The 27,650-nt window shown below is 45.9% G+C and overlaps 1 protein-coding gene across 2 annotated transcripts; it reads right to left on the bottom strand.

Moving 5' to 3' along the window:
- Positions 1–448: 448 nt before the first annotated feature.
- On the bottom strand, positions 449–21,723 carry dennd3a (DENN/MADD domain containing 3a). 2 transcript variants are annotated; one of them, XM_062487317.1, is made up of 26 exons: positions 21,508–21,723; positions 19,734–19,908; positions 19,234–19,504; positions 18,131–18,246; positions 17,889–18,007; positions 17,566–17,677; positions 16,441–16,560; positions 15,869–16,087; positions 15,210–15,325; positions 14,886–15,041; positions 14,570–14,666; positions 14,359–14,462; positions 13,968–14,149; positions 13,630–13,789; positions 13,048–13,418; positions 10,463–10,519; positions 9,326–9,585; positions 8,837–9,007; positions 7,876–8,005; positions 7,238–7,345; positions 5,824–5,963; positions 4,390–4,550; positions 2,172–2,311; positions 1,579–1,697; positions 1,289–1,426; positions 449–1,077 (listed from the first exon to the last, which is right to left on the bottom strand). In XM_062487317.1, the coding sequence occupies exons 2-26, from the start codon at positions 19,821–19,823 to the stop codon at positions 877–879; spliced, it is 3,858 nt and encodes a 1,285-aa protein (XP_062343301.1). In that variant the 5' UTR covers positions 19,824–19,908; positions 21,508–21,723; the 3' UTR covers positions 449–876. The 2 variants fall into 2 exon arrangements, with proteins under 2 accessions (XP_062343301.1, XP_062343302.1); XM_062487318.1 differs by lacking the exon at positions 10,463–10,519 and having other exon boundaries at positions 21,508–21,722.
- Between the last annotated feature and the right edge of the window lie 5,927 nt (positions 21,724–27,650).

Raw genomic sequence — 27,650 nt, 5'->3', positions numbered from 1 at the left:
GAATTGTTCTTCCAAAGGTTTCTGCCATTTTGTTCTGAGTTTTTCCTTGTCTTCTCTGAGGGTTTAAGGGCTGTACATATAATGTGAGTCGTTTATGTAACGGTGCTCGTCCGTGTCGCTTCCTCCCGATCTTTATCCGTACTGGTCAAACTCAGGCTCTCTGACTTGCCAACGCGACCACCAACTTTACAAACACCGCTTTAACCAGCTAGGCCACCGAAAAGCTAGCTCTTCCATGGCGCAGGTGAGAGGTATTTATACTGAGGAGAGAGTTTTACCAATTCAGCTCAGATACACTTTGATTTCTTCCCGTGCTTCGTCTATGAGCTGGTAAATACAAACATCTGTCATGTCAGTCCTCCTCATGGTGACCAGGGGTCAAAGGTCACCTTAAAACACACAGCTGAATTTTCTATACACCTAATTATATATTTTTAAAAAACTATAATAAATATATTAAACGTTCTTTATTGTCCTTCATTTAACATGGTTAGAAAATACATTGAACAAAAATGTAATTACTACATCTACAACAGATTTAGTTTCAATAAGAGTGTTTGAATATATAAAAAGGGTCCATGTAAAGTGCTAAGTCATATATAAATACAGTCTGTAGTTTTGTTACACTGGACACAATATCTAAACATTCCTACATCTGATAAGGCCTAAGTCAGGTGAATAAACACTTAAAGAGCAGCAAGAGTTTACCATGGCAATATCTGAGAAGTACAAATTCTCCCTGCTGCCGGCACTGCCCCTGAGCTGTGCTAGTCCTACCACCAGGGGGCAGTAGCAGTGTGTTTCTGTCCTTCAGCCAACAGGGGGCAGTGGCAGTGTGTTTCTGTCCTTCAGCCACCAGTAGGCTACTGTGCTACTCTACTCCACCTTCCAGATGGCGATCTTGCCATCCTCGCGGGCGGCGCCGCTCAGAACATAGCGGTCTTCCGCGGAGCACAACGTCTGCACGGTGTCGTTGTGGGCAACCAGCTCCTTCTCCACCAGGTGGCGCTCTGGGTCCAGCACGAAGGTCTTCCCCCGGGTCTTCCCCCCGCTCCTGCCCCGGCCCCCCACCCAGACCTGCACCAGCGGGGAGGACACAGAGTTCAAAACCAGAACACCTCCTCTATGGCCTTGACAATGTTTAATTCATCTATAGCTAGCCTGTTAGTTAGCCTGATGTTCTCCTGCTAGTTAGCTTGATGTTAGCCTGTCAGCTAGCCTTATGTAGGCCTGCTAGTTAACCTGATGTGAGCCAGAAGGTGAACTGACTCAGCAGAGGGAAGGTTACCTGGTTCTTGACCCTGATCATGCAGGTGACCCCAGTGCATTCTGGGAGTAGAATTCTATGGAATGGCTTGGAGAGCTCGGTGAGGAGCCACACACACACCTCCCCCGAGTCCACACACGCCGTCCACAGCTGCTCCAGCTACGCACACACACACACACACACACACACACACACACACACACACAACTTAGACTTTAAACTGTAAAAGTTTACATTACAAAATACATTTAATTTGAAAAACAGTGCCCTCAATTCTTGTGTGAACATCCCCAGTCCTCCAGCTGGTGTACCTCAGGCAGCATGAGCAGCCAGCTGAAGGCTGATGTGGATCCTCTGGTCTGCTCTGGCAGAGCCGTCCTGCGGTTCACACTGCCCGTCTTCAAAACCTCCATCACACAGTCCCTGGCACCTGCACACCCACCCAACTTTATGGTCACATGCTCATTTATTGACTCTGAAATGCTTGATTTCCAGGCTTCCCCAACAGAGCAGAGAGGTACTTAAAAAACACAAAACGTAAATAAAAACAATGCAACCTTAAATAACCTAAGTGATCAATACACAGTTGCTTAGTGGTTGTGTAGAGGTCATGTAGGGGTCATGTGGAGCTCATTTAGGGGTCGTGTGGAGGTCATTTAGGGGTCGTGTGGAGCTCATTTAGGGGTCGTGTGGAGCTCATTTAGGGGTCGTGTGGAGCTCATTTAGGGGTCGTGTGGAGGTCATGTAGGGGTCATGTGGAGCTCATTTAGGGGTCGTGTGGAGCTCATTTAGGGGTCGTGTGGAGCTCATTTAGGGGTCGTGTGGAGCTCATTTAGGGGTCGTGTGGAGGTCATGTAGGGTTTGTGTGGAGGTCGTATCTAGGTAGTTTAGTCCCGGTACTCACAGCACCAGAGCGCCCCCCTGCAGAGCTGCAGGGACTGCAGACGGTCACAGGAGAGATGGAACTTCTTCCTTATTTGCAGGGATGCCACGTCCCACGCCATCACCACGCCGTCCGCCCCACACGAGTACGCCACCTTGGGGCTGCCGCCGGAACCACAGGGGAGGGAGAGAGGGGATATAGAGAATATACGTTTTATATATATACAGTTAGGTCCATAAATATTTGGACATTGACACAATTTTCATCATTTTGGCTCTGTATACCACCACAATGGATTTGAAATGAAACAATCAAGATGTGCTTTAAGTGCAGACTTTCAGCTTTAATTTCAGGGTATTTACATCCAAATCAGGTGAACGGTGTAGGAATTACAACACATTTTATATGTGGCCCCCCCCTTTTTAAGGGACCAAAAATAATTGGACAAACTAACATAATCATAAATCTAATTGTCACTTTTAATACTTGGTTGCAAATCCTTTGCAGTCAATGACAGCCTGAAGTCTGGAACCCATAGACATCACCAGACGCTGGGTTTCGTCCCTGGTGATGCTCTGCCAGGCCTCTACTGCAACTGTCTTCAGGTCCTGCTTGTTCTTGGGGCATTTTCCCTTCAGTTTTGTCTTTAGCAAGTGAAATGCATGCTCAATTGGATTTAGGTCAGGTGATTGACTTGGCCATTGCAGAACATTCCACTTCTTTGCCTTAAAAAACTCTTTGGTTGCTTTCGCAGTATGCTTCGGGTCATTGTCCATCTGCACTGTGAAGCGCCGTCCTATGAGTTCTGAAGCATTTGGCTGAATCTGAGCAGATAATATTTCCAGAAACACTTCAGAATTCATCCTACTGCTTTTGTCAGCAGTCACATCATCGATAAATACAAGGGAACCAGTTCCATTGGCAGCCATACATGCCCACGCCATAACACTACCTCCACCATGCTTCACTGATGAGGTGGTATGCTTTGGATCATGAGCAGTTCCTTCCCTTCTCCATACTCTTCTCTTCCCATCATTCTGGTACAAGTTGATCTTGGTCTCATCTGTCCATAGGATGTTGTTCCAGAACTGTACAGGCTCTTTTAGATGTTTTTTGGCAAACTCTAATCTGGTCTTCCTGTTTTTGAGACTCACCAATGGTTTACATCTTGTGGTGAACCCTCTGTATTTACTCTGGTGAAGTCTTCTCTTAATTTTTGACTTTGACACAGATACGCCTATCTCCTGGAGAGTGTTCTTGATCTGGCCAACTGTTGTGAAGGGGTTTTTCTTCACCAGGGAAAGAATTCTTCTGTCATCCACCACAGTTGTTTTCCATGGTCTTCCGGGTCTTTTGGTGTTGCTGAGCTCACCAGTGCGTTCTTTCTTTTTAAGAATGTACCAAACAGTTGATTTGGCCACACCTAATGTTTTTGCTATCTCTCTGATAGGTTTGTTTTGATTTTTCAGCCTAACGATGGCTTGCTTCACTGATGGTGACAGCTCTTTGGACTTCATATTGAGAGTTGACAGCAACAGATTCCAAACACAAATACCATACTTGAAATGAACTCTAGACCTTTTATCTGCTCCTTGTCAATGAAATAACGAACTCCCATGAGGGAATAACATACACCTGGCCATGGAACAGCTGAGCAGCCAATTGTCCAATTACTTTTGGTCCCTTAAAAAGGGGGGGGCCACATATCAAATGTGTTGTAATTCCTACACCGTTCACCTGATTTGGATGTAAATACCCTGAAATTAAAGCTGAAAGTCTGCACTTAAAGCACATCTTGATTGTTTCATTTCAAATCCATTGTGGTGGTATACAGAGCCAAAATGATGAAAAATGTGTCAATGTCCAAATATTTATGGACCTAACTGTATATGGGACTAATGGGATTGAGCCTCTAATCTGTTCCACTGCGCCCTGCACCCTTGCATCACAGATTTTATGTAATCTACTTATGCATCCACCTTGTTCTTACCTTGCCGCATTGTCCTTGCTGCATTGTACTAAGTAATACTGTAGTTGTTATTGAGATGTCATTGTTGCACTGTATTGTGTTGTCGATGTTATTGTCTCCATTCTTACCTGATAAATACATATCGTTCCTTGACGCTGACCACCGAAATACTGCTAGAACTACACACTTCTGATCCTTGATTTCCCACTGTGCTTTCTGAATACACTGTTTGTCTTGTTGAATGAGTAAGATGTGTCATGTGACGTGCACCTGTATCTCTCGGAGCGTTCCCCCAGGGCCAGGCCCGTGACCTCGGCCCGGTGGTCGGTCAGTTGCTTGTTACATGACATGCTCCTCGTGCTGATGATGTAGATGACGGAGTCCTGGGAGCCCACCCACACCTGCCCACTGTCCACTCCCAGCATGCAGTTCTGCAGGGACAACAGCAGTCAGTTTGATCCTAGCCATCTCAGTATTCATACAGTGGATTGAATCGTATTATGTGTGTTGACTCTAACAATGATACCATAAACAATGCTCAAATGTAACAACATTGTACTTGATATTTTTAACTTGATTTACTGACCTAAATTATAAAAGGACTAAAATGATCAAAGTATTCAGGCTTCAGACATGTTTAACAGTGGTATAGTATAGTTCAGCTGCCACGAGAGGCAGTTCTCTGAGTAGTCTCCTGAGATGTCTGGAATTCTACACCCCTCTGCTACTCATTATGGTTCATGTGACTCAACACAGAGACGTTAACTGACCACAGCGAGGGATCTCTTTAGGAGATAGGTCAGTGGTTAAGCGTGGGGATGGGTACATCTCAGTGGTAGAGCATGGGGATGGGTACAGCTCAGTGGTTAAGCGTGGGGATGGGTATAGCTCAGTGGTTAAGCGTGGGGATGGGTATAGCTCAGTGGTTAAGCGTGGGGATGGGTATAGCTCAGTGGTTAAGCGTGGGGATGGGTATAGCTCAGTGGTTAAGCGTGGGGATGGGTATAGCTCAGTGGTTAAGCGTGGGGATGGGTATAGCTCAGTGGTAGAGCATGGGGATGGGTATAGCTCAGTGGTTAAGCGTGGGGATGGGTACATCTCAGTGGTAGAGCATGGGGATGGGTATAGCTCAGTGGTTAAGCGTGGGGATGGGTATAGCTCAGTGGTAGAGCATGGGGATGGGTATAGCTCAGTGGTTAAGCGTGGGGATGGGTACATCTCAGTGGTAGAGCATGGGGATGGGTATAGCTCAGTGGTTAAGCGTGGGGATGGGTATAGCTCAGTGGTAGAGCAGTTGACTACAGATCAAAAGGCCACACGTTATAACCCCCCCCTCCATATGTCTCTTTTTGAGTAGAAGCTTCTGCTAAATTACCACAGTATATGGAGAACTCTTTATCTGCTCTCTCAAGTCGGAATCCCTAAATCACTCAGCAGTTTCTGAGTCGGGTGTTTTCTTGCAGCTGCTACTTTGTGGAAACGTCACTCGTAAATCTAATTTCAGTTCCTTTTTTTATGTCTCTCTCCAACTCTCTCTCTCCTACTCCGCCCCTCCCTCTCACTCTCCACCTCTCGCTGTATCGAAAACACTCTTCTCCGATCTCCCCGTCTCTCTCTAACCCTCCCTCTCCTTCTCTCTCTCTCTCTTTTCCCCTGTCCACACATCTGTCTTCTATCACCCCTCCCTCCAGAGGGTGTCCTCACCAGGGGGGCGGAGCCTGCTTGGACGCAGGTCTGCAGCATGGACCAGCTGGCTGCGTCAAAAACCACCACCTTCCCATTGCTAAGGGCAACCCACAGCTTGGGGTTCCCGTCTCCCTCCGAGTCGCCCCCCCCCAGCTGGCCTGAGGACACACACGGACACACACACACACACACTGTTAAGTAGTTACACACACAAGAAGGGAGGGAGGAGGGAGGGAAAGAGAGAGAGAGAGGGGGGAAGGAGGTGGAGGAGTTGCACGAGGAGTGGGGCTGGTCTGCTCAAAAGGAGTGAGTGAGGGAGTGTAATGAATTAAGAGAGCATGGAAGAAAGGAGTGAGAGAGAGAAGAGAGGAGTGGGAGTGACCTGGAAGGCATCCAAAAACTTGTGTGTGACCTACATTCAGACGTGGGACTTGAATGTCTCTCTGTGTTCCTGTCTACTCTCAGTTGTTCTCGAAAACTACCAACAGGACTGTTCCAACTTTCCCTACAGAACCACAGCTATCTAGCAGCTAGCTAGCATGGCTGGTTCTCTCACTACAGATCCACATATGCTAGCAGCTAGCTAGCATGGCTGGTTCTCTCACTACAGATCCACATATGCTAGCAGCTAACTAGCATGGCTGGTTCTCTCACTACAGATCCACATATGCTAGCAGCTAACTAGCATGGCTGGTTCTCTCACTACAGATCCACATATGCTAGCAGCTAACTAGCATGGCTGGTTCTCTCACTACAGATCCACATATGCTAGCAGCTAACTAGCATGGCTGGTTCTCTCACTACAGATCCACATATGCTAGCAGCTAACTAGCATGGCTGGTTCAAGCCAACCCCTGGAGCTAGATAGACGCCTCAAAGGAAACACATCTTTCTAATAAACAACCTTCCAGTAACTACCACCTCTGAAACTTATAGAAGGAGGAGAGGAAGAGGAGGAGGAGGAGAGGAAGAGAAAGGAGGAGAGGGGGAGAAATAATATGAGTAGATGAAAGAGTTTGAACCGGAGAAGGGGCCAGAGGAAGGAGATTCGGGTGGAGGAGAGGTTGGGTAACTGGGCTGTAAAGAGGAAGTGGAATGCATGTAGTGAAACACATGGTTCTGCACTGATTACTCCACTTTCCACATGGCGATCTTGCCATCCTCGCGGGCGCCGCCGCTCAGAATGTAAAGAGTGTGTACAGTATGTGCCTGTGTATGTATGTATGCGTGCGCGTGACACAGACACATACTGTACACAGATTCCCCCCCTCTCCTCCTAGCTTTTGTGCGTGCGTGTGCAAGTGTGTTAATGTGTGTGTTTGTGTACGAGTGTGTGTGTGTACCTGGTGTGTATGAGTGTGTGTGTGTGAGTACCTGGTGTTTATGAGTGTGTGTTTGTACCTGGTGTGTGTGTGTGTGTGTGTGTGTGTACCTGGTGTGTAGAGTAGAACATCCACAGCCTGTGCGGAGGTCAGATCCAGGGAGGGGTTGATCTTGTGCTTCAGAGTCTCTGCCGTGGTTTTGGGAACCATCATTGGTACTACACGCACGCACACGCAAACACACGTCACACACACACACACGCACATAAAGGACAGGTCAGTCCAGATTAGCAGGCAATGTATTCCTGTGTGTTGCATCTCTAAACAATGCAGATACCTACATAGCAAGGCACTTTTAGGTCAGATTGAAGACCATTCCCTGCAGTAAGAACATTACACCCAGACTGACAATGAGAATGCCAGTGAAGCTCCTCTTACACAGCCTGTTCAAGGCTATTGTGCGCCTCTACGCCGCCTCACAGTTCTGTGTCAAAGTTACGAACACAGAATGGGGGGTCATTGTTGAACCAGCATTAAGCCGGCAGTGGAGGCAGTCACAGAGCTGAATCATGTCTGTGTAAAAGGGACAACCAGCGTGTTGGGACTACACACACTAATAACCACACTGATTCTGGAACGCAGGCCTGCCATGTAAAATCACTCATGGAGTGGCCTTATGCCGGCTTTGTTTGGTTGAGTGTAAACAAAGTGTGTGGGCGTGAGCGTGTGTGTGTGTGTGTGTGTGTACCCTCTGTCTTCATCTTGTCAAAGTAGGCTAGTTTGGAGGCAGCGTAGATGGCCCTGGTGCTTTGCAGGCAGCCCACCACTGCATCCATGAGCAGAGAGTTAGTCAGGGCCTGCTGCATGAACTGGGGGTCCTGGGTGGGGGTGGGAGGGAGTGAAAGAGAGAGGGGGGGGGAGTGTAGGGAGACAGAGGTAAATCCTGGTTATTCATGTGTAGATGCATATAGATGAGGCTCCACATTCCACACGCTTCATATACCATAGAACAGTGGTGTGTGTGTGTGTGTGTGACATGCCAATAGCAGGGGGAGTTTCGATGGCGTGTTTTCTGTTGTTCATGCTGGACCCAGTCCAAACAGCTTCCTCTATAAAACGCCTACATTACATTTACATGTATTCATTTAGCAGACGCTTTTATCCAAAGCGACTTCCAAGAGAGAGCTTTACAAAAGTGCATAGGTCACTGATCATAACAACGAGCAACAGTAAAAATATTTCACAGCGAGCACAAGAATTTTAAATCAGTTACAACTAACCAACAAGAGCAACAAGTCTCTCAATAAGAGTCATTACACACACACCCCTCCCTCCTCTCCCTCCCACCCACACACACAAACCCCTCCCTCCTCTCCCACACACACACACCCCTCCCTCCTCTCCCTCCCACCCACACACACAAACCCCTCCCTCCTCTCCCACACACACACACCCCTCCCTCCTCTCCCTCCCACCCACACACACAAACCCCTCCCTCCTCTCCCACACACACACACCCCTCCCTCCTCTCCCTCCCACCCACACACACAAACCCCTCCCTCCTCTCCCACACACACACACCCCTCCCTCCTCTCCCTCCCACCCACACACACAAACCCCTCCCTCCTCTCCCACACACACACACAAACCCCTCCCTCCTCTCCCATACACACACACACACCTCCCTCCCTCCCCTCCCACACACGGACCTTGTGCTCGTCGGCCATCTTGCGTCCACCCCACATCTCCTTCACCATGAGGTTCCACAGCTCGGACTCGCCCTTCAGGTTGGCCTCGAACACCACCTTCCTGCCCAGAGAGCGGATCCTCAGGGTGGGGATCCGCAGCAGCAGAAACGCAGCCGAAGAGATCTTCACCTCCTGACACACACACAGTTTCAAACACAGGAACACACACCTTCACACAGACCTTCACACTCACAGGAGCACACAGACCTTCACACACACACACACACACACACACACACCTTCACACACACACACCTTCACCTCCTGACACAGACACAGGAACACACATACTTTCACACATCCTCAGACACACCTTCACACCCAGGAACACTCTCCTTGTGAAACACACGCACCCCTTCACACACACACACACAAACACAGACACACACACACGCACAAACCTTCACACAAGCACACCATACAGGAAGTAGTCCCGGCCGGCCCTCTCACCTCGATATCCCTGAACTTGGTGATCTCCAGGAAGCCGGGCCGTCCTCCGGTGAGCAGGAAGAGCCTGCGCTGCGTCATGGCGATCTTGCCCACGCCGCGGGACGTCTTGACGGAGGAGGAGAGCTTGAACACGCACTCGCTAGCCTCCAGCTGCTCCACCACGCCGGCAGGGAGCGCCACTTCCTGGGCCTCCGCTTCCGTCTCCTTCCAGAAGGTGTAGAACACGCGGAACAGCTCCGGGTCCACCTGTTTCTGCTGGCCTGGACACACACACACACACGTAACATTCACAAACGCACACATACACACACATGCCCGTGCACACAAGTACTCACGTAGAAACACAAACCAATCTTTACACACATACCTCATTACTAATGCTTATGGGTCTACCACAGTTGACTGGCACCCTATTGGTCAGCCAGTTCTTGGACAGGAAGGAACAACCGACTCTACAACAACATCCTTCTACAGCACGTTGTAATTCACTGGAGATATTGACACAACGATAATTCACACACAAACACACGCACACACTATCGCAAAGGCACAACAATTATTTTCCTACACACACACGCACACACACACACTCAGTCACACCCTCAGTGTGTCAAACGTAAACAGTGTGTGGAATGCGTGAGGAATGTTGCACACACATGCTGATGATAAGACTACTATCTCCCTCCCTACCTCTTCTCTGTCCCTCCCTCCCCCCATCCTCTCCCTTGCTTTCCCTCCCACCCCTCTCTTCCTCCCTCCCCCTCTCGAAGAAGGTTCTCTGGCAGCAGTGAGGGAATGATTAACCAGAGAACTCTCTGTTCTAACAGAAACGTCTAGTAGCTGTCTTTACATTCCTGGGTGGAGAGTTGAGCTTTGATTGTAGCTGGGTGTGTAGCTGGGTGTCCATATATGTGTGTGTCGTATCTGTAGCTGTGTTTATGTTCTGTCTTTGTTACCAAGTGTCAACAGACAGAGAACCAGTGTAAATACAGAACACACGAATACAGAAACTCCTTGGAATGGTGGATAGTGAGGTGAACACGCACACATGAACGCCATCACACACACACACACACGTGAGGTAAGGACCAAACACCACAGCACACACTACGTGGGGGGGGAATGAAAAGATCTTACCCTCCAGGTTGGAGTCAAGATAAAAGACAGACTGGGAGCCAGCCCCCTCCACATCATCTGGGAGGCGTGGGGGGGGGGGGGGGGGGGTAGGAGAGGAGCAGAATGACTCATAGAAATCAGTGGGGTAATTCCCAGACTACGCAACACTGAACCCTTTAAGTGTTGAACACTACAGTAAACTCCAGCTGAGGTCACGCACACACAGTCTGATTGGACCTGGAATCGTCTCATCTGAGATGGAATGTTGACCTGACTTCCAAGATTCCAAAACCAGCTGGCAAAATCTGAGAGTCAAGTTGTCAGACTGGTTGGTTGAGATAAGCAGCCTGTCATCTGAAGTGACAGGAACACAAGAGATTTCAAAACCATTTCTGGTGATTATTGTTGAAGTGACTTGATCTTCATGTTCCGATCAGAATAACCTTTGGAGGAACAATCACAAAAACTTGGTTTGCTGACCACAATCCCATGAATTCCTCCTCTCCCTGTCGGGTCCAAAAACCTGACATTACTGTTATTGTCAAGTCAGTAATATTATGTTTGATACTATTCAGGCTTACAACAGTTTAGCAGTTTTCGAAGCATGAGAAGAGTCCAGATTGTTTGTGTGCCCCAACCTTCACAGGCACCGTAACCAGTGGATAGTTTACATATATCTATGAGTATCTACTCTAACAGTAACTCTATATCTATGAGTGACTACTCTAACAGTAACTCTATATCTATGAGTATCTACTCTAACAGTAACTCTATATCTATGAGTGACTACTCTAACAGTAACTCTATATGTATGAGTATCTACTCAAACAGTAACTCTATATCTATGAGTGTCTACTCTAACAGTAACTCTATATCTATGAGTGACTACTCTAACAGTAACTCTATATCTATGAGTGACTACTCTAACAGTAACTCTATATCTATGAGTGTCTACTCTAACAGTAACTCTATATCTATGAGTGACTACTCTAACAGTAACTCTATATGTATGAGTATCTACTCAAACAGTAACTCTATATCTATGAGTGACTACTCTAACAGTAACTCTATATCTATGAGTATCTACTCTAACAGTAACTCTATATCTATGAGTGTCTACTCTAACAGTAACTCTATATCTATGAGTATCTACTCTAACAGTAACTCTATATCTATGAGTGTCTACTCTAACAGTAACTCTATATCTATGAGTATCTACTCTAACAGTAACTCTATATCTATGAGTATCTACTCTAACGGTAACTCTATATCTATGAGTATCTACCCGTACAGTAACTCTATATGTATGAGTATCTACCCCTACAGTAACTCTATATGTATGAGTGTCTACTCTAACAGTAACTCTATATCTATGAGTGTCTACTCTAACAGTAACTCTATATCTATGAGTATCTACTCTAACAGTAACTCTATATCTATGAGTATCTACCCCTACAGTAACTCTATATGTATGAGTGTCTACTCTAACAGTAACTCTATATCTATGAGTATCTACTCTAACAGTAACTCTATATCTATGAGTATCTACTCTAACAGTAACTCTATATCTATGAGTGTCTACTCTAACAGTAACTCTATATCTATGAGTATCTACTCTAACAGTAACTCTATATCTATGAGTGTCTACTCTAACTGTAACTCTATATCTATGAGTGTCTACTCTAACAGTAACTCTATATCTATGAGTATCTACTCTAACAGTAACTCTATATCTATGAGTATCTACCCCTACAGTAACTCTATATGTATGAGTATCTACCCCTACAGTAACTCTATATGTATGAGTGTCTACTCTAACAGAAACTCTATATCTATGAGTGTCTACTCTAACAGTAACTCTATATCTATGAGTATCTACTCTAACAGTAACTCTATATCTATGAGTATCTACCCCTACAGTAACTCTATATGTATGAGTGTCTACTCTAACAGTAACTCTATATCTATGAGTATCTACCCCTACAGTAACTCTATATGTATGAGTGTCTACTCTAACAGTAACTCTATATCTATGAGTATCTACTCTAACAGTAACTCTATATCTATGAGTATCTACTCTAACAGTAACTCTATATCTATGAGTGTCTACTCTAACAGTAACTCTATATCTATGAGTATCTACTCTAACAGTAACTCTATATCTATGAGTGTCTACTCTAACTGTAACTCTATATCTATGAGTGTCTACTCTAACAGTAACTCTATATCTATGAGTATCTACTCTAACAGTAACTCTATATCTATGAGTATCTACCCCTACAGTAACTCTATATGTATGAGTATCTACCCCTACAGTAACTCTATATGTATGAGTGTCTACTCTAACAGTAACTCTATATCTATGAGTGTCTACTCTAACAGTAACTCTATATCTATGAGTATCTACCCCTACAGTAACTCTATATGTATGAGTGTCTACTCTAACAGTAACTCTATATCTATGAGTATCTACTCTAACAGTAACTCTATATCTATGAGTGACTACTCTAACAGTAACTCTATATCTATGAGTATCTACCCCTACAGTAACTCTATATGTATGAGTGTCTCTATGGGCCCGGTGCCAGTAGTGACTCCATCCTTACCTACAGTGAGGGCATCAAACAGCCTGAGGATGGTGCCCTGGTCCTTGACGATGCCAGACTCCTGCACATGCCTCACAAACTGCTCCAGGTGCATGTGCTTTTTCGGCAGCTGGAAGCGCTTGACGGCCCCCTGGTCGCCGTGGAGGGCGCGCTCCTGCTCCGTGTCCCTCTTGACGCGGCTGATGAGGCGCTGGAGCTCCGGCCGGCGCTCCGTCTGCCCCCGCTCCGCCTCCGGGAGCGAGTCGACCAGCGCGGTGACCAGCGCGGCGGGGAAGATGTCTGTGTCCGTCTTGTAGAGCGTCTGGAAATCGTCCAGGGCGTCGAGGCGACGTCCGGCCACGGAGCACACCAGGCCCCTGAGGTAGTGATACCTGGGGGGGGGGGGGAGATTTGTGGCGTCACGCAACGCTTCTCTGCCCAAGGGATTTAGCTCGTCGCTAGACGCGTAGCTGTGGTACCGCAGGAGTAGCTGTGTTTAGCTACACATGTTTAGTTCTGCTTGTGTTTCTGAGGGCCTATAACGGCGAGGTGGGCAGAGACCCCAACCCACACACACGTCGGAACCCCCCCACACACACACACCTGGCCAGAAGGGCGGAGTCCTCGGGCGGGGCAGCGTTGATGGCCCTCCCCAGCAGAGCGATCATCTCTGAGTAGTAGTTCTGAACGTAGTGGTACGCCAGCGGGGGAGGGAACTCTGGGAGACGGAATATCTTGACGGGTTTCTGGAGAATCTTCAGTCCTGAGAGAGGAGAGAGAGAGGGAGAGGAGAGAAGAAAGGAGAGGAGAGAGAGGAGAGAGAGAGAGAGAGAGAGAGAGAGGAGAGAGAGAGGGAGAGGAGAAGAAAGGAGGGCTTCAGAAACACAATCAGAGACCACACCGAGGAGAAACAGGAAGTGAGGCCTCGCCCCGGGCCTCACCGCTGTCGGGGTTGACCTTCTTGAGGGAGGCGTGTCTGAAGGGCAGTGTGGGGGGGCTGGCTCCTGCCAGGTTGGGCATGCTGTGGCCCAGCTTGCTGCTGAGCCGGGTGTCTGGGCTGGTGTAGGAGCGGGCCACCTCCTGCATGGTGGGCCGGCGGGGCGACTCCGTCATCGCACGCAGTCTGGGGGGGCGACACGGGGCCGTGACAGTGTATATATCAGGATGTTTGTGTGTGTATTTTTATCTAAGGGTGTGTGTTTGGGTATGTGAGGGTGTGTGTTTGTGCGTATGTATACAGTATAATGGTGTGTGTGGATGAGGGTGTGTATTTGTGTGTATATATACAGTATAATGGTGTGTGTGTGTGTGTGGATGAGGGTGTGTGTGTACCTGTACGCCTCTGTCCGTGAGCTGAGCTCAAGCCGAGTGAAGGCGTCCATCTTTCTGTTCAGACGATCCCTCAGGAAGGAGTGGAAGATGTGTGTGTCCAGCACCTATACACACACACACACACACACAGGAACACATGTGCATGGTTAGTGCACATATGTGTGGTGTGGGCGTGTGTGTGGTCGACGTGTGTGTGTGTGTGTGTGTGCACCTTGCGGTAGAAGGGCTGTTCAGCAGGCTCTCTACTCCTGAGGAACTCCTCACTGTTAAACACTCGATGTTCGTAGTTCAGATGCTCTTGGACCTGCCTGGGGACACATCATTACAACATCACTTCCTGTAGGGTCAGTTACACCACCCGTAAACTTCCTGTAAGGTTAGTTCAACTTCCTGTAGGGTTAAATAGACTTGTAGGAGACTGTAGATAGACTGTAGCGTAAGCTAGACTTCCTGTATGGTTAGTCTTTGTGTAGGGTTCCTGAGGGGTCAGTTAGACTTCCTGTATAGAGGGAATCTGCAGTGTGTACCTGAAGATGTTGACGATGAGCTCCAGGGTGATGTTCAGTATCTGGGCGTTGAGCCTCCTCTGCCAGGCTCTGCGCCGGGAGCGCTGCTCGTTTACGTCTGTGCTGGCGCCCTGGTGGCACCGCTCCAGGTCGTAGTGCATCTGGAGGGTGCCCACCCTGCACGCACAAACACACACACATGTACACATAAACACACATGCATAGACACACATATATATATGATGTAGTCCACACATACACTTCCTGTGTGTGTCTGTGCGTGTGTATATAGATATGTGTGTGTGGTATGTGTGTATGGTGTGTGTGTGTGGGGTGTGTGTGTACCGGGAGATGAAGCAGTCCCTGGCTGCAACAGGCACGGCGGGCAGGTCCAGTGTCTCTGAGCAGCTGCACGCCACCATCCCCTCATCTATGTTCACTAGGACCAGGTCCTCAGTCTCCTATCTCACACACACACACACACACACACACACACACACACACTTACAAACATTAGCCACACACCCCTCACCAGATAACACACGGCAAGCCCAGGGGATGAACAGAAACAATACCCTTCCTCATCCCATAATGACCCTGTCACTATCACCGTGGGAAACAATAGACCAGGAGGTCCAGTGAGCTCAGCTGAACCTAGACAAAGCACATACATCCCTTAGTGTGTGTGTGTGTGTGTGTGAGTGAGTGATGAGTCAGGCTCCAGAGTCAGCTTAGCCATCACTACTCCAGACATTCCCTCTCCTCTCTGAGCAGGAACACACACGCACACAGTCATCACTGATGTCATCATCTCATCCAGCTGGCTGCTGAAAGCCCTCTCACTGTCTCAGCAGAATAGAGCAGAGCCCGGCAAAGTAGAATAGATAGAAGCACTGTACAGTAAGAACAAAGTAGAGTAGAGTATACTAGAGTAGACTAGAGTAGAGTACTAAAGAGTAACAGTAAGGAGCATTAGAGCAGAGTCCAATCCAGTAGAGACTCACCGCTGCCACCTCTTCATAGTGCTGCAGGTGGCATCCCATCAGGTAGGCAGTGGGCGCCATGACGAAGTCCAGCATCTGGCAGGAGAGGACGGGCACATAGGGGTGCTGCCAGGACAGGGGGTGCAGGAAGAGCAGCAGGGCCTCGGACACCAGGGTCAGCCGGGACCAGTCGCTGGAGAACAACACGACCCTCTGCTCCGTCAGCAGGCTGGCCAGCACCTGGAGCAATACACAGGCTAGGTTAGGCTAGGCTATATCACGCTAAACTATGCTATGCTAGGTTAGGGTCAATTCTGCTCGTCTAGGTTAGGCTAGGCTAAGATGCTACTCTGGGCTACTCTAAGCTAGGCTAAGATATGCTTCTCTATGCTATGCTAGTCTATGCTATTTTAAGCTAGGCAATGCTGCTCTAGACCACTCTATGCTACTCTAGGCTAGGCTAGGCTATGCTACCCATGGTTAGGCTGGGATGCCCCTCTATACTACTTTAGGCTACACTAAGATAAGCTATGCAATTCTTTGCCACTCTGGGCTAGGCTAAGCTATGCTCCTCCGGGCCAGGCTGAACTCACCTGTAGCAGCTGTTCAGGCCTGAAGCAGAGGAAGGCCAGGTGCAGGTCCAGGTCCACAGCAGGTCGCTCTTGGTCCTCCCTGGAGGGCAGAACCACCTGGAGAGGCTTCATGTTGAACACCTGCACAGCCACCAGGAAGAACACATTAACGTCTTCTCCATTCCGTCTCTCTCTCTCTCTCTCTCTCTCTCTCTCTCTCTCCGTGACAGACAGGGCCTTACCGGAAGGACTTCCCTGTCTCACACTCTTATCAGCCAATCATCAACAGGAATTCTGCTACTCTTCCTCCAATCGACAACTTGCGACCGACGTGGGCGTGAATATTTCGACTCATCCATCCTGTGAAGACCTTCTTGTGGCTGTTGGATCTGTTGCCTACACCAGGCAACACTCTACACATTGACGACTCACTCATACACTCACCTACACCACTGACCTAGCGACTGACACAACTCAATACAGTATTTCTCTTGTTGGTTTCCTTAGTTCTTTAATTAATTGCTTTGTTACTTGGCGTATGGGCCCCATATCTTGTCACTGCCTTGCCTTGGAGCCTGGATTGTGTGTGTGTGTGTGTGTGTGTGTGTGTGAGAACTGCAGGGAGTTAACTGGTCACTGTAGAACCACAAAGATTTTTCCCCCTGAAAAACTCCAATTACAAAATCACTGTTTTTCCTCCATGACATGGTGTTTCCACGTCAACAACATGACGTGTTCCCCTGTCGTGTCCAGGGAATGAAGGGCAGTGTCCCTTCCTGTGCTGTTTGGCGCCCAGAGTGTGTAACTCCACAGAATGTGTGTGGGGTTGGGAGGAGTGTAAAGGGGAGGTTCATTTGGGACAGGAGGGGAACAGTACTCCTTTGTGGGACTTTTGTTTTGGACCAGAACACGTTTGGTCATTGTGCCTTCATCACAGTCTGTGTACCTTCATTTGACTTTTTTCTATTTTTCACTTTTTGCACTGTCAATAATAAATCATCTTGCCCTGAAGAGCTATTTGAAAACATATTTGTTCCTACGAACATTGCTATTGTTTTATTAAGGAAGCAACTCTTCTGATGGGCTTATGATAACCAAACCTAAGATAAGGTGTGATGTGTGTGTGTGTGTGTGTGTGGTACTGACCACATGCAGATGTCCAGGGGGAGGGATGGGGACCAGGGTCAGTGTGGCTGAGAACTCCTTCACCTTCTCCTCACAGTCACACGTCCAGCCTGGCTTCAGATGGCCCAGCAAGCTGCACAGAGACGGGCAGACCGCTGTGAGACTTTCTCTCTCTCTGTCCCTCTCTCCCCCTCTCTCTCCCTCTCTCACTCACACAGACACACACGAACCAGCCTCACAGAGACCGTGTCTCACCCAGTCAGTCAGTCAGCATTTGAGTGTGTGTGAGAGAGAAGGGGTGTGTGATGGTGTCTCTGTGAGTGTGTGTGTGTGTGTGTGCTCACCAGGAGAGGCAGTCCCTCAGAGCGTTGTAGTAGGGGTACTTAGAGATGACACACACTGCGTACGAAGCGTACAGGCGGGACTTGGAGGACGAACGTTGGCCGTTCTGGATCCCGCCCTCCTGACACCAAACAGCCAATGGGAAAGCAGCTTAACTAACCAATCACAAACTGTCAGTAAAGTGGGGAGATGGCTTTTGTACTTGTACAGGTGTGTAGTTCTGAACCATAAGGAGAAGTTGTACCTGTATAGGTCTGTAGTACTGGACAACCACTCCATGAGTTCTGCTGCCCAACACGTCTGTGAAGACCAGGAAGTGATACGAATCTTCTTTCTGCTCATTGGTTATCTGAAGACCGCCTGGCCAATAGGGAAAGAGAATCCTTACAATGAAACACGTAGAGCGCGAGCAAGGAACCGCAAAGGCACAGCGGTACCAGCTAACGCTCTAGGGTACAAGCTATGGCACGGGAGTAACACTCGCAAAATTACAATCATTTAGTATTTTGCTCTCGCAAATAATCTGGAAGTCGGTGAGACTGACTCCAAGATGTGGGTTGTGTACAGTATGGCGAGATGAGACAGGTCTTTAGGGAACAGTCACAGTTTCCCATCAGCGACCCGTCCAGACCTTGACTGTGGTTAATGACGGATTTCCTAACATAAAACAATCCTGTGTTGAGTCAAGGTAACACAGTAGACATGAGTGCGCTAACCTCTTGTGTTTCAAACAACCTGAACATTTATGTAATGGAAGCCCTTGTGTTATACATGGTATATAGCTCTATAAATAAACGTACCTTGGTTGACTGATGGATGGCCTGTATTCGAATTGTGGTTTTGGAAATAGATTCCAATCTCTGAAAAGAACCATGTTAGGAGGAGCACCGTCACTCTTCCTCCAGGCATCACCTCCTGACACACCCTAACCTTTCAACACCTACCTCCATGGCACGTTTTGCAGAATCCACGCCAACATGCCTTAGGTGGCATGGATGACATCAAATGATCGGAGCGTGACTCATTTGACAGCTGTGATAGGCTAAAATGTTCCCCTTACGGGCTCCAGGGAGCAAGGGGTTATTACTGCAGTGCAGCCTTTGGTGGCGCACCAAATGTTAAATCAAGTCCACCTGAACTCTTTTTATCGTCTAACTTTGGGGGGCGAGGTAAAGGATGTATTTTTGGTCGAATAGGGATTCAGATTGGTTTTTAAAGTCCTTTAGAGTACAATACAAAAACACACACAACATTCTAAAACACTAGGGGATAAAGACGTGGGGGTCAAGAGTGTAGGAGTTAGGGGTGTAGGGGTGTAGGGGTAAGGGGTGTAGGGAAGGCTGTTACCAGGGAAACAAAGCTGTGGCAGAGCGATGAGGTCAATGTCTTTCGGAACGCTGATATCCTCCGTGGCCCCCCCGTGATTGGCCGGTTGTCCGTTGGACGGGGCCGGCCGCTCCCTCTTCTTCTTGATGAAGCTTCGCCTCCTCTGGACCCGGCTGAAGGCGTGGTCTCCCGCCTCGCCGCCGGTTTCCTTGACAACGAAGGGCGGGGCGTAGACCTGCAGTACCTCTGCCTCCAGCTGGGGGAGCTCTTTCACCTTGCCCTGCTTGTGTAACTGAGGATACACACACACACACACAATACACAAAAACACCATACATACACACACACAGTTTCATAAACTACAAACCTTCTCAGTTCTAGAGTTCAAGTTTCTCACATTTGATTTGTTAAGTTTGCCCCTGGGTCATATTTGAACAGGATGTGACTAAACAAACGAGGTTGTTCAAGTGTGTGTGTGTGTGTGTGTGTGTGTGTGTGTGTGTGTGTGTGAGGTGTCGTACCTGGTAGAGTTCTTGCAGTTTGTCGCTGGAAGCTCCGACCACCACACAAGCCTCCAGTAGACCTGATGGTAGATCTGCCATGGCTGTCATCACACACACACACACACACTCACTGCTCTCCTCTTCCTCCGTTTCTTCCTCCTCCCCTCAGCAGCACAGTTTGCTGGACCATGACCTGCAAGGGCCCAGGAGGAACACACACACACATTACAATAATAATAATAAAACCTTTAACCAGGTGGGCCGTTACACAGAAATACAAGGCACAAAATACAAAATGAGGTAGGGACTTACAAATTACAGATGTGCGAGAAAGACAAGCTAAAATTGTATAAATGCAGTACAGGGCATTATTATTATGACTCGGGCTAGTAAGTCATTCGCAAACACGCACTCTACACAAACACTGTATAAGTAACACACTATATATGTAACTCATACACACGTTAAATCTTACACACAACACTGTTTACGTAACACATGCACGCAGTATATGAAACACTCTAAACACTTCACTCCAACATCACTGGAACTCTCTCTCTCCCCCTCTCCAACCTTCCAAATCACACCATCTAACCATCTCCACATGTTTCCAACGTTTCCCCCCATGAATCACATCCTCTGTGTCAGCAGGTTTGAGCCAGCGGTTCCAGGGGGCAGAGAGAATGTGCTCCTCGTTCCCCTGGAGACGACACGACATGAGACGTGCTCCAGAACACAGGGATCGACCATCAAACCTCAAACTTTATTTGTAAACGCAAAATGCCGTCCGATCAGCATCTATAACCAACCTAGACCCTCAGAGAAGACGGGCACCATCTCCCAGAAACATGGGGAGCACACAATTTGACACCCACACAAACAAATCATGTGTACACATCTACATCAGATATTCAAACACACACACACACACACATTACATACAAACACACACCACACACACACACACCATATCACATCCGTAGGACCAAGCATTCCAGCGTACTGTACTTTTACACCAGATAAACTTGAAACACACAACCATGCCTGAAACACACAACCATGCCTGAAACACACAGACTGGCCCCATGGCTTTATGCCTCCACTGCCTAGCCTAGCCTAGCCTAGACGTCATGGAAAACACACTCACTTCATTCATTCCCTGAAGGAAAATTTGAGCGGTTCTATAAAACAACCCCTGGCAGTGTGAGAGAAGTGATGGATATCACACACTGTAAACACACACACACACAGCCGATTAATATTTGCTTGACAAATGGAAGCCCAGTAGAAAGAGACATCCCATAATACAAGACTAAAAATGTGCATTGAATGGACAGTAAATCTGTACGCATGACACAGATTTGACACAGAGAAACGCGACGTTGTATGCGGTATGATAGGATCGCAGAAACTCCGGCCCGTCCTGTTCTGTGATATGCTGGAAAAAGACCCCTGATTATGAACTATTTATAGTTTGACAAGTCGACAGGTAGGCTACAGAGGAGGCTATAACTCAGTGACTGTTTAAACCAGAAACATAGGCTAGTTTACTGTATGGCGTCTCCGTCACAACAGTAGGCTATCCTAAATAACACCTAAACTTTGAGTGAGGGGTGAGATAAAATAATGATAGGCTATAGGCTGCATAATATGGCATTTAGAAAGTAGGTCTGTTATATTAGCCTACGATATTTTAAATAACCAATAGCCCCTATTTTATTTAAACAATTCGATCAATGATAGCTTGTTACATAGCCAGTAATTTATTGAATGGAAATGTGAATTCACCAACCTGAAGTTAGGCTATTAGGTTTCCATCAACCACGGTCTTGGATTAGCGACGGAGTCAAATTCGAATTGCATTCATGGATTAACAAACTGAAAAAGCACCGTCTAAATCTGTCGTACAGAGCTCAGTAAACGTTATGCTCCGTGTTGGCAGCCGCGAGCGACGAGGACGAGACTGTATCCATCAGACCGAAGAGCGGACTGACAACTGTTGCTGTAATACCGGTGCTCGTTCCCGTATGGTTCCCTTACTTCCTGTTCTGATGGGTTGCTACAGTGATGTTTCAACATTCAACCAATTATGTTGTGATTTATTTGCATCGTAAAACAAACACAACTATGAACTATTATAGTAAATAGGCACCGTTAGGTTTGGAGATGTGCTTCGATCTGCGCTTTACTTTCTTTCACAATCGCAAACTTGTGAATGTGTGTTGGTTTTGGTTCTAAATTCACAGTGGCCTGCTTTCAATGATACTTGATAGCCTACTGCCATCTAGATTTCGGTCACCGCAGGCGCAATTTGTTGGTTCATTATGGAACCAACTGGCAGCTAGCAGAAGGGTCACAGATCCAGCACAGACTTCCAAATCAGAAGGTGACCCAAACTCACACAGCAGAACATTCATTTAAAATAGCTCAGCATGACTAAGAATAAATAATTATTATATTACACATGCACATTTGATCCAAATCCAATTATTACTATTCTGCCCCAACAGTGTATGGACAGCTGCCCCATAATGTACACCTGTACATTTAGGCTATGGAAAGATTTCCAATGAACATAGTCTGCCTCCACAGGTCCAGACGGGGCCTAGACAGTGGCAGACTGACTGAAGGGCAGGGGCGGAAAAATTTAAAGGGCTGCTACTGCACGACATGGGCTCTCACCAGTGTAACAATGGGAATGGGACGACACCCCAAGTGTCGTCACAGCCTCACTTTGGGAAAGCTTGCCCTAGTGGGCACATTGTAGGGGAGACTGTTGGGCACAGTATCTCATGTTCTCCTTTGAAAAGGGCACCATTTGGGACACTCATGTAGGGGCAGCATAAAAGGGCACTTCATAACATAACAGCATCCTTTTCTATTGGAAGTAAGGGCACGGGAACAGTCAAGTTTAGACCATTGTAAGGGCACCTTATAGGGCACTGCATCACGTTTTCTCCACCATAAAGGCACTCATTAATGTCACTAGTGACCATGCATACTGTCACTAGTGAAAAAGAGAGAGAGGGGGAGAGTTGTCCAACGATTGGAGGTGTTATTACTTTCAAACACCAGAGGGCAGCAAAGACTCTTTTTTTAACCTGTGATCTGTTGACCTACTATCTTGACGACACAGCAGCAGGTTCTTTAGTAGAAGACACACACACCAAGCTGGAGGAACATGTTGACCGAGTTTGCTAGTTGCTACTTAGTTAATAAACAATTATCTTTGATGAAGTTTCTTTAATGTACACTACCGTTCAAAAGTTTTAGAACACCCCCATTTTTTCAATTTGTATTGAAATTTAAGCAGTTCAAGTCCAGGGAATAAATGAAATGGTACAAAGGTAAGCGGTAAACTGCCAGAGGTTAAATAAAAATGTTTAGGTTTTTCAATTAACAAAGGAAGACAGACAGACCATTATAACAAAGTTAAAAGTGTAGGTCTTTACTTTAGATAGAAATTGCAAAGAAAGCCAAGGTGTCAGTGAGTACAGTTTCCTACACCATCAAAAGGCACTTGGAAACTGGAGGAAATTGACAGGAAGAGGTCTGGCAGACCCAAAGCCACAACAGAATAAGAAGAAACATTTCTGAAAGTCAACAGCTTGCGTGATAGGCGGCTCACAGGACAACAGCTGCAAGCACAGCTGAACACTGGTCGAAGTAAGCAAGTCTCAGCTTTCCCACTAGTTAGGGTAGGCCTACAAGATAGTAGGCCTACCTAGGGACTACTTAGGGTGGGAAAATAATAAATATATATGTGAGGTAACATACATTGCAATAAGGAGTTGAGAGCACTGAATATGTCACTCCGAAAAAGTATTTTTATCATGTAACCATTGCTAAAGTGTTTGAATTTGACCAAGATTATTTCACTTAAATAGCCTATTGCTTAATAAAAAAAATATATTTTCTAGAGTTCATTGGACATTTTGAGGCCTTGAGCAGTGTGCCCAAGCCCCTACCTCAACCACAGCACCTGCCTCAACTCCAGCATACACTTCAGCCACAGCTCCAACCCCCCCCCCTCCCCCTCCTCCAAGAAGTAATAGGTAGTACTACATTAACACCGAACTTAATACTATTAACTAATATGGAACCAAGATTGGCTAAGCAGTAAGTAATAGCAAATGTAGTACAAAGGTAGTTCCTTGGTAGGTATTTGATTATTACTAAATAAATATATCCTCATTGAGAACTACTTGTGAACTATGACAAATTAAGAAAGAATAACCAATTAATTACTAATCACAAAAGTAACATGTCTAAAAAGTGAACAATTTTTTTACTCTTAACATGGTCATAACATTTCAGAAGTTTGTGCCTCAAATGAGTTCTCTGTGGAAACCAGTTTATGAATATTAACGTTATAACACGTCCCCCCCAATATTTGATCATACTGTATGATTATGGGACACTGGAGTGTGTTTGTGTTCAGTCACAAAGAAGAGTCACACCATGCCCATGCATCATTCTAGGCACATACTGTTGGGACAGACAGGTACATTCCTGTAAATTCAAACTGGTTAAACTGGTGTCAAGATGTATGTTTATAAAGTCACCCCGCTACAAGTTCTACCTATATACTAACCAGCTTTATCTTCTAACCCTCATACTTGGCATACAAACCCACATCCTTTCAGTAAATGTTTTCGTTCTTATTACCCTCACTGTTAGATGGAGGGATAAGACACAAACGGCATATGATAAGTCACGCAAACACAATTTCTTTTCAATCATGTGACTTCAGAAAACTCTGCAGAGAATTTACTGGATTTACTTTATCTGGACTGTAACTGCAACAACACACATCTTGTATTTATTGCCTGATTTAAGCTTCTCGCCAATGTGAGAAAACCTTTGCGTTATTATGACAAAGCTCAATTGGATGTTTCTTTAGAAATATATCTCATCAACTGAGATAATCCCTAACTAGAGAGGGTACAATTTCTGGGGAAATTGTAGGGTGTGCTTGCTTGCGTCGGTTGCACAGGGGTCCGTTTTTTTAATGACGTCCATTATATGTCTGTGCGGTCAGAAATATGTCTCTACCAGCAGTTTTGAAATCGTCTTCCTTCTTGCTTTCTCTGACGAATTTTACACACCTCTCCATTGAAGTTAGTGAGATAATTTGAAAGGTTGCTCTCGCTTCAAGGCTCATAGCTGAACATCTGTAAATGTGAGCTCTTTAGTAGTTACATTGGCTGAAAGAGGACAAAGGATTTTTGCCACAAGGATCACACTCGAGTTGAGTGAACACGAAATCATTACGCGTTACAGATTAAGAAGCCATGCAATATTACAGTTACTGGAAGAAATCAAAGATTACATCGAATCTCCGACTCAGCGTTCACATTCCATTCCAGCAGTTGTTAAACTCCTCGCTACATTACAAATATTGGCATCAGGATCATTTCAAACAGTCATCGCTGTTTTGACTTTGGTGGCTGATCCATGATTGAAAGAGAGAACGAGGCCCATTCAATTGCGCGTTTAAATGCTCGCAATGTACGGTATCACAGCGTGCGCAATCTGCAGGTTGGCCATGGCGCTAATAACGCTACGTTTGCGAATGTACGTACATGAGGCCCTAAGAGAGTTAGAAAGGTCATCTATTATCTCACATTGCAACTCTCTTTGGTTTCTTTTCTCAGAGCTTTCTCAGAACTCAAGAAACTTTATAAACATACATCTTGACACCAGTTTAACGAGTTTGAATTTACAGGAACGTACCTGTCTGTCCCAACAGCATGCGCCAGAATGATGCATGGGCATGGTGTGACTCTTCTTTGTGACTGAACACAAACACATTTCGGATATTACAGTTTTTCTCAAATGCTAAAACACAAAAGCCAATCCTCTAAACCAAATGACCAGTTGTCTAAACACATTTACTAAATCTAGCCATAATTTTCCAATATCATAAACACATTTCACATGAAGACACAATTCACAAAACACAATCCTCCGTTCTCATAAATCTTAACACATTTTTCCTTGTTAAAACACAAGTTGCAAAAGAACTCTGCTCATATTCTCAAATGAAAGCTCATGTGATGCAAAATGCTTGCCACAGTCAGCAATATTTGAACACAATGAACACACCTGGCGTCATTCATTACACACAACGACTCAAAATTGAAGACACCTGTTGCTAATGCTGTGACCACATGTATAAAAGCAAGTTCAGAGTGCACAGTTTGCTGAAGATTCCAAACAAACACAATGGATGAAGGCAGAGTTAGGGGAAGAGGAATTTGAGTCAGAGAGGGAGAAGAGCTGGCCATGGAAGAAGAGGAGCAGGCCAACGAGGAAGAGGAGCAGGCCAACGAGGAAGAGGAGGAGGTCCAGGAGGGAGAGCAAGACAACCTCGCACCGTCCTCCTGGACCGCCAACAACACCATCCTGGGCCTGCACATCACATTTATGTGATCATTTGGGACAACGTACGCTTCCACAGAACAAACCAAATCAGAGAGTGGTTCACCACCAACAGTAACGACTTTTTAAACGTCTGTCTGCCACCCTACTCCCCTTTCCTGAACCCTATAGAGGAGTTCTTCTCATCGTGGAGATGGAAGGTTTATGACAGACAACCATACACTAGAGATAACCTCCTAAGGGCAATGGCGCTGGCCTGTGTTGACATCCCAGTGGAGGCCTTCCAAGGATGGATGCGCCATTCCAGGGTGTTTTTCCCGCGGTGCCTGGCAAGAGACAATATAGCCTGCGATGTGGATGAGGTGATGTGGCCTGATGCAGCTCAGCGACATGATGCCGCACAGTGATTGTGGTGTAAATAAAAAAACTTCACACCCTGATCATGTTTTCAAGAGTACTGTTGTGTGCAATAGATTCTGTTTTTGCATTGAATTGTTACAGTAGTGAACATGTAAAATTTACTATAGATTTATACTCATATGAAACTCTCAAATCTAAATGCCTAATCCTCTGCAGAGATCTAAGAAGATCCATTACTGTAAAGTTTCAAAAAATATGCATTGGCAGTTATGAAACAAAGAACCTTCTCACAAATTGAGCATTGTGTTTTCAATTGTTTTGCTGTAGTGTGTAATGATGTGTATAGTGTTTACATTTTTGAAAGCTTCGAGCTTCTCTTTTGGTGTGAAAGTTTGAGTTTTGAAGTGAGAAGGTGTGGTTGTGTTTATGTAGCTTTAGAAAAGGGTGTTGTGTTTAGACATTGGACATGGAGGAAACGTTTGTGAAATGTGTTTTAGCATTTGAGAAACTGTAAAAGGATCTGAATTTACTAATACATTTAACTTATACATACTGTTTATTTCTCAATAATGACCAGATAATAAAAACAATCAAATAATGAAGAATTTAATGTGCATTGCAAGTGAAAATGTTGCATACTATGTCTGAAATATTAACCAAATCATTCGAGGTGACACACTCTTGTCACTGCTAGATTTCTTAAAATATGTATACAATGATAAAGTATAGGGATTTAAGTATCTGACAATCCAAATCTAAATGTAGCCCAAAAATATAGACATATTATTTTCCATTTGGGATTTCTGCAAAACAAGAATAACAAACGAATACATCAAACTCTCAATAAACATCAACAAATATTTAATGTCCGAAAAGTACGAAGTAGGAAGAAGTGAATACTGATTTATAACCGTTACTTCTTTAATATTTTATCAAAAAATTTATTGAATAACATGAATATGAACAACTATGAACAACTTTGAGCCCCAGTGTTCTACACAATTCGATCAAATCAAACCAATCATACCAATTAAAACAGTTAAAACAAAACAAGAACAATCAGTATTAAAATTGGTGTCTGTATGAGAGGTAGGGGGCACGTAACTACCTATATTAGGCAAACTAGGTTAACTTATACATATTGTTTATTTGTCAGTAATGACCAGATAATAAAAACAATATCAAATAATG

Source organism: Osmerus eperlanus, chromosome 20 (genome assembly GCF_963692335.1).
Source record: "Osmerus eperlanus chromosome 20, fOsmEpe2.1, whole genome shotgun sequence".
Lineage (NCBI taxonomy): Eukaryota > Metazoa > Chordata > Actinopteri > Osmeriformes > Osmeridae > Osmerus > Osmerus eperlanus.
Note: the sequence above shows the minus strand (reverse complement) of the source record. Positions and strands in the feature narration are given on the sequence as shown.

Coding starts and splice junctions, on each gene's coding strand:
- dennd3a (XM_062487317.1), bottom strand. CDS start 19,823: ATGACAGCCATGGCAGATCTACCATCAGGTCTACTGGAGGCTTGTGTG. Junction 9,586..10,462: donor TCTTGACTCCAACCTGGAGG/GTAAGATCTTTT, acceptor GTGTGTGTCCAG/GCCAGCAGAAACAGGTGGAC. Junction 1,078..1,288: donor TGATCAGGGTCAAGAACCAG/GTAACCTTCCCT, acceptor CCGCTGGTGCAG/GTCTGGGTGGGGGGCCGGGG.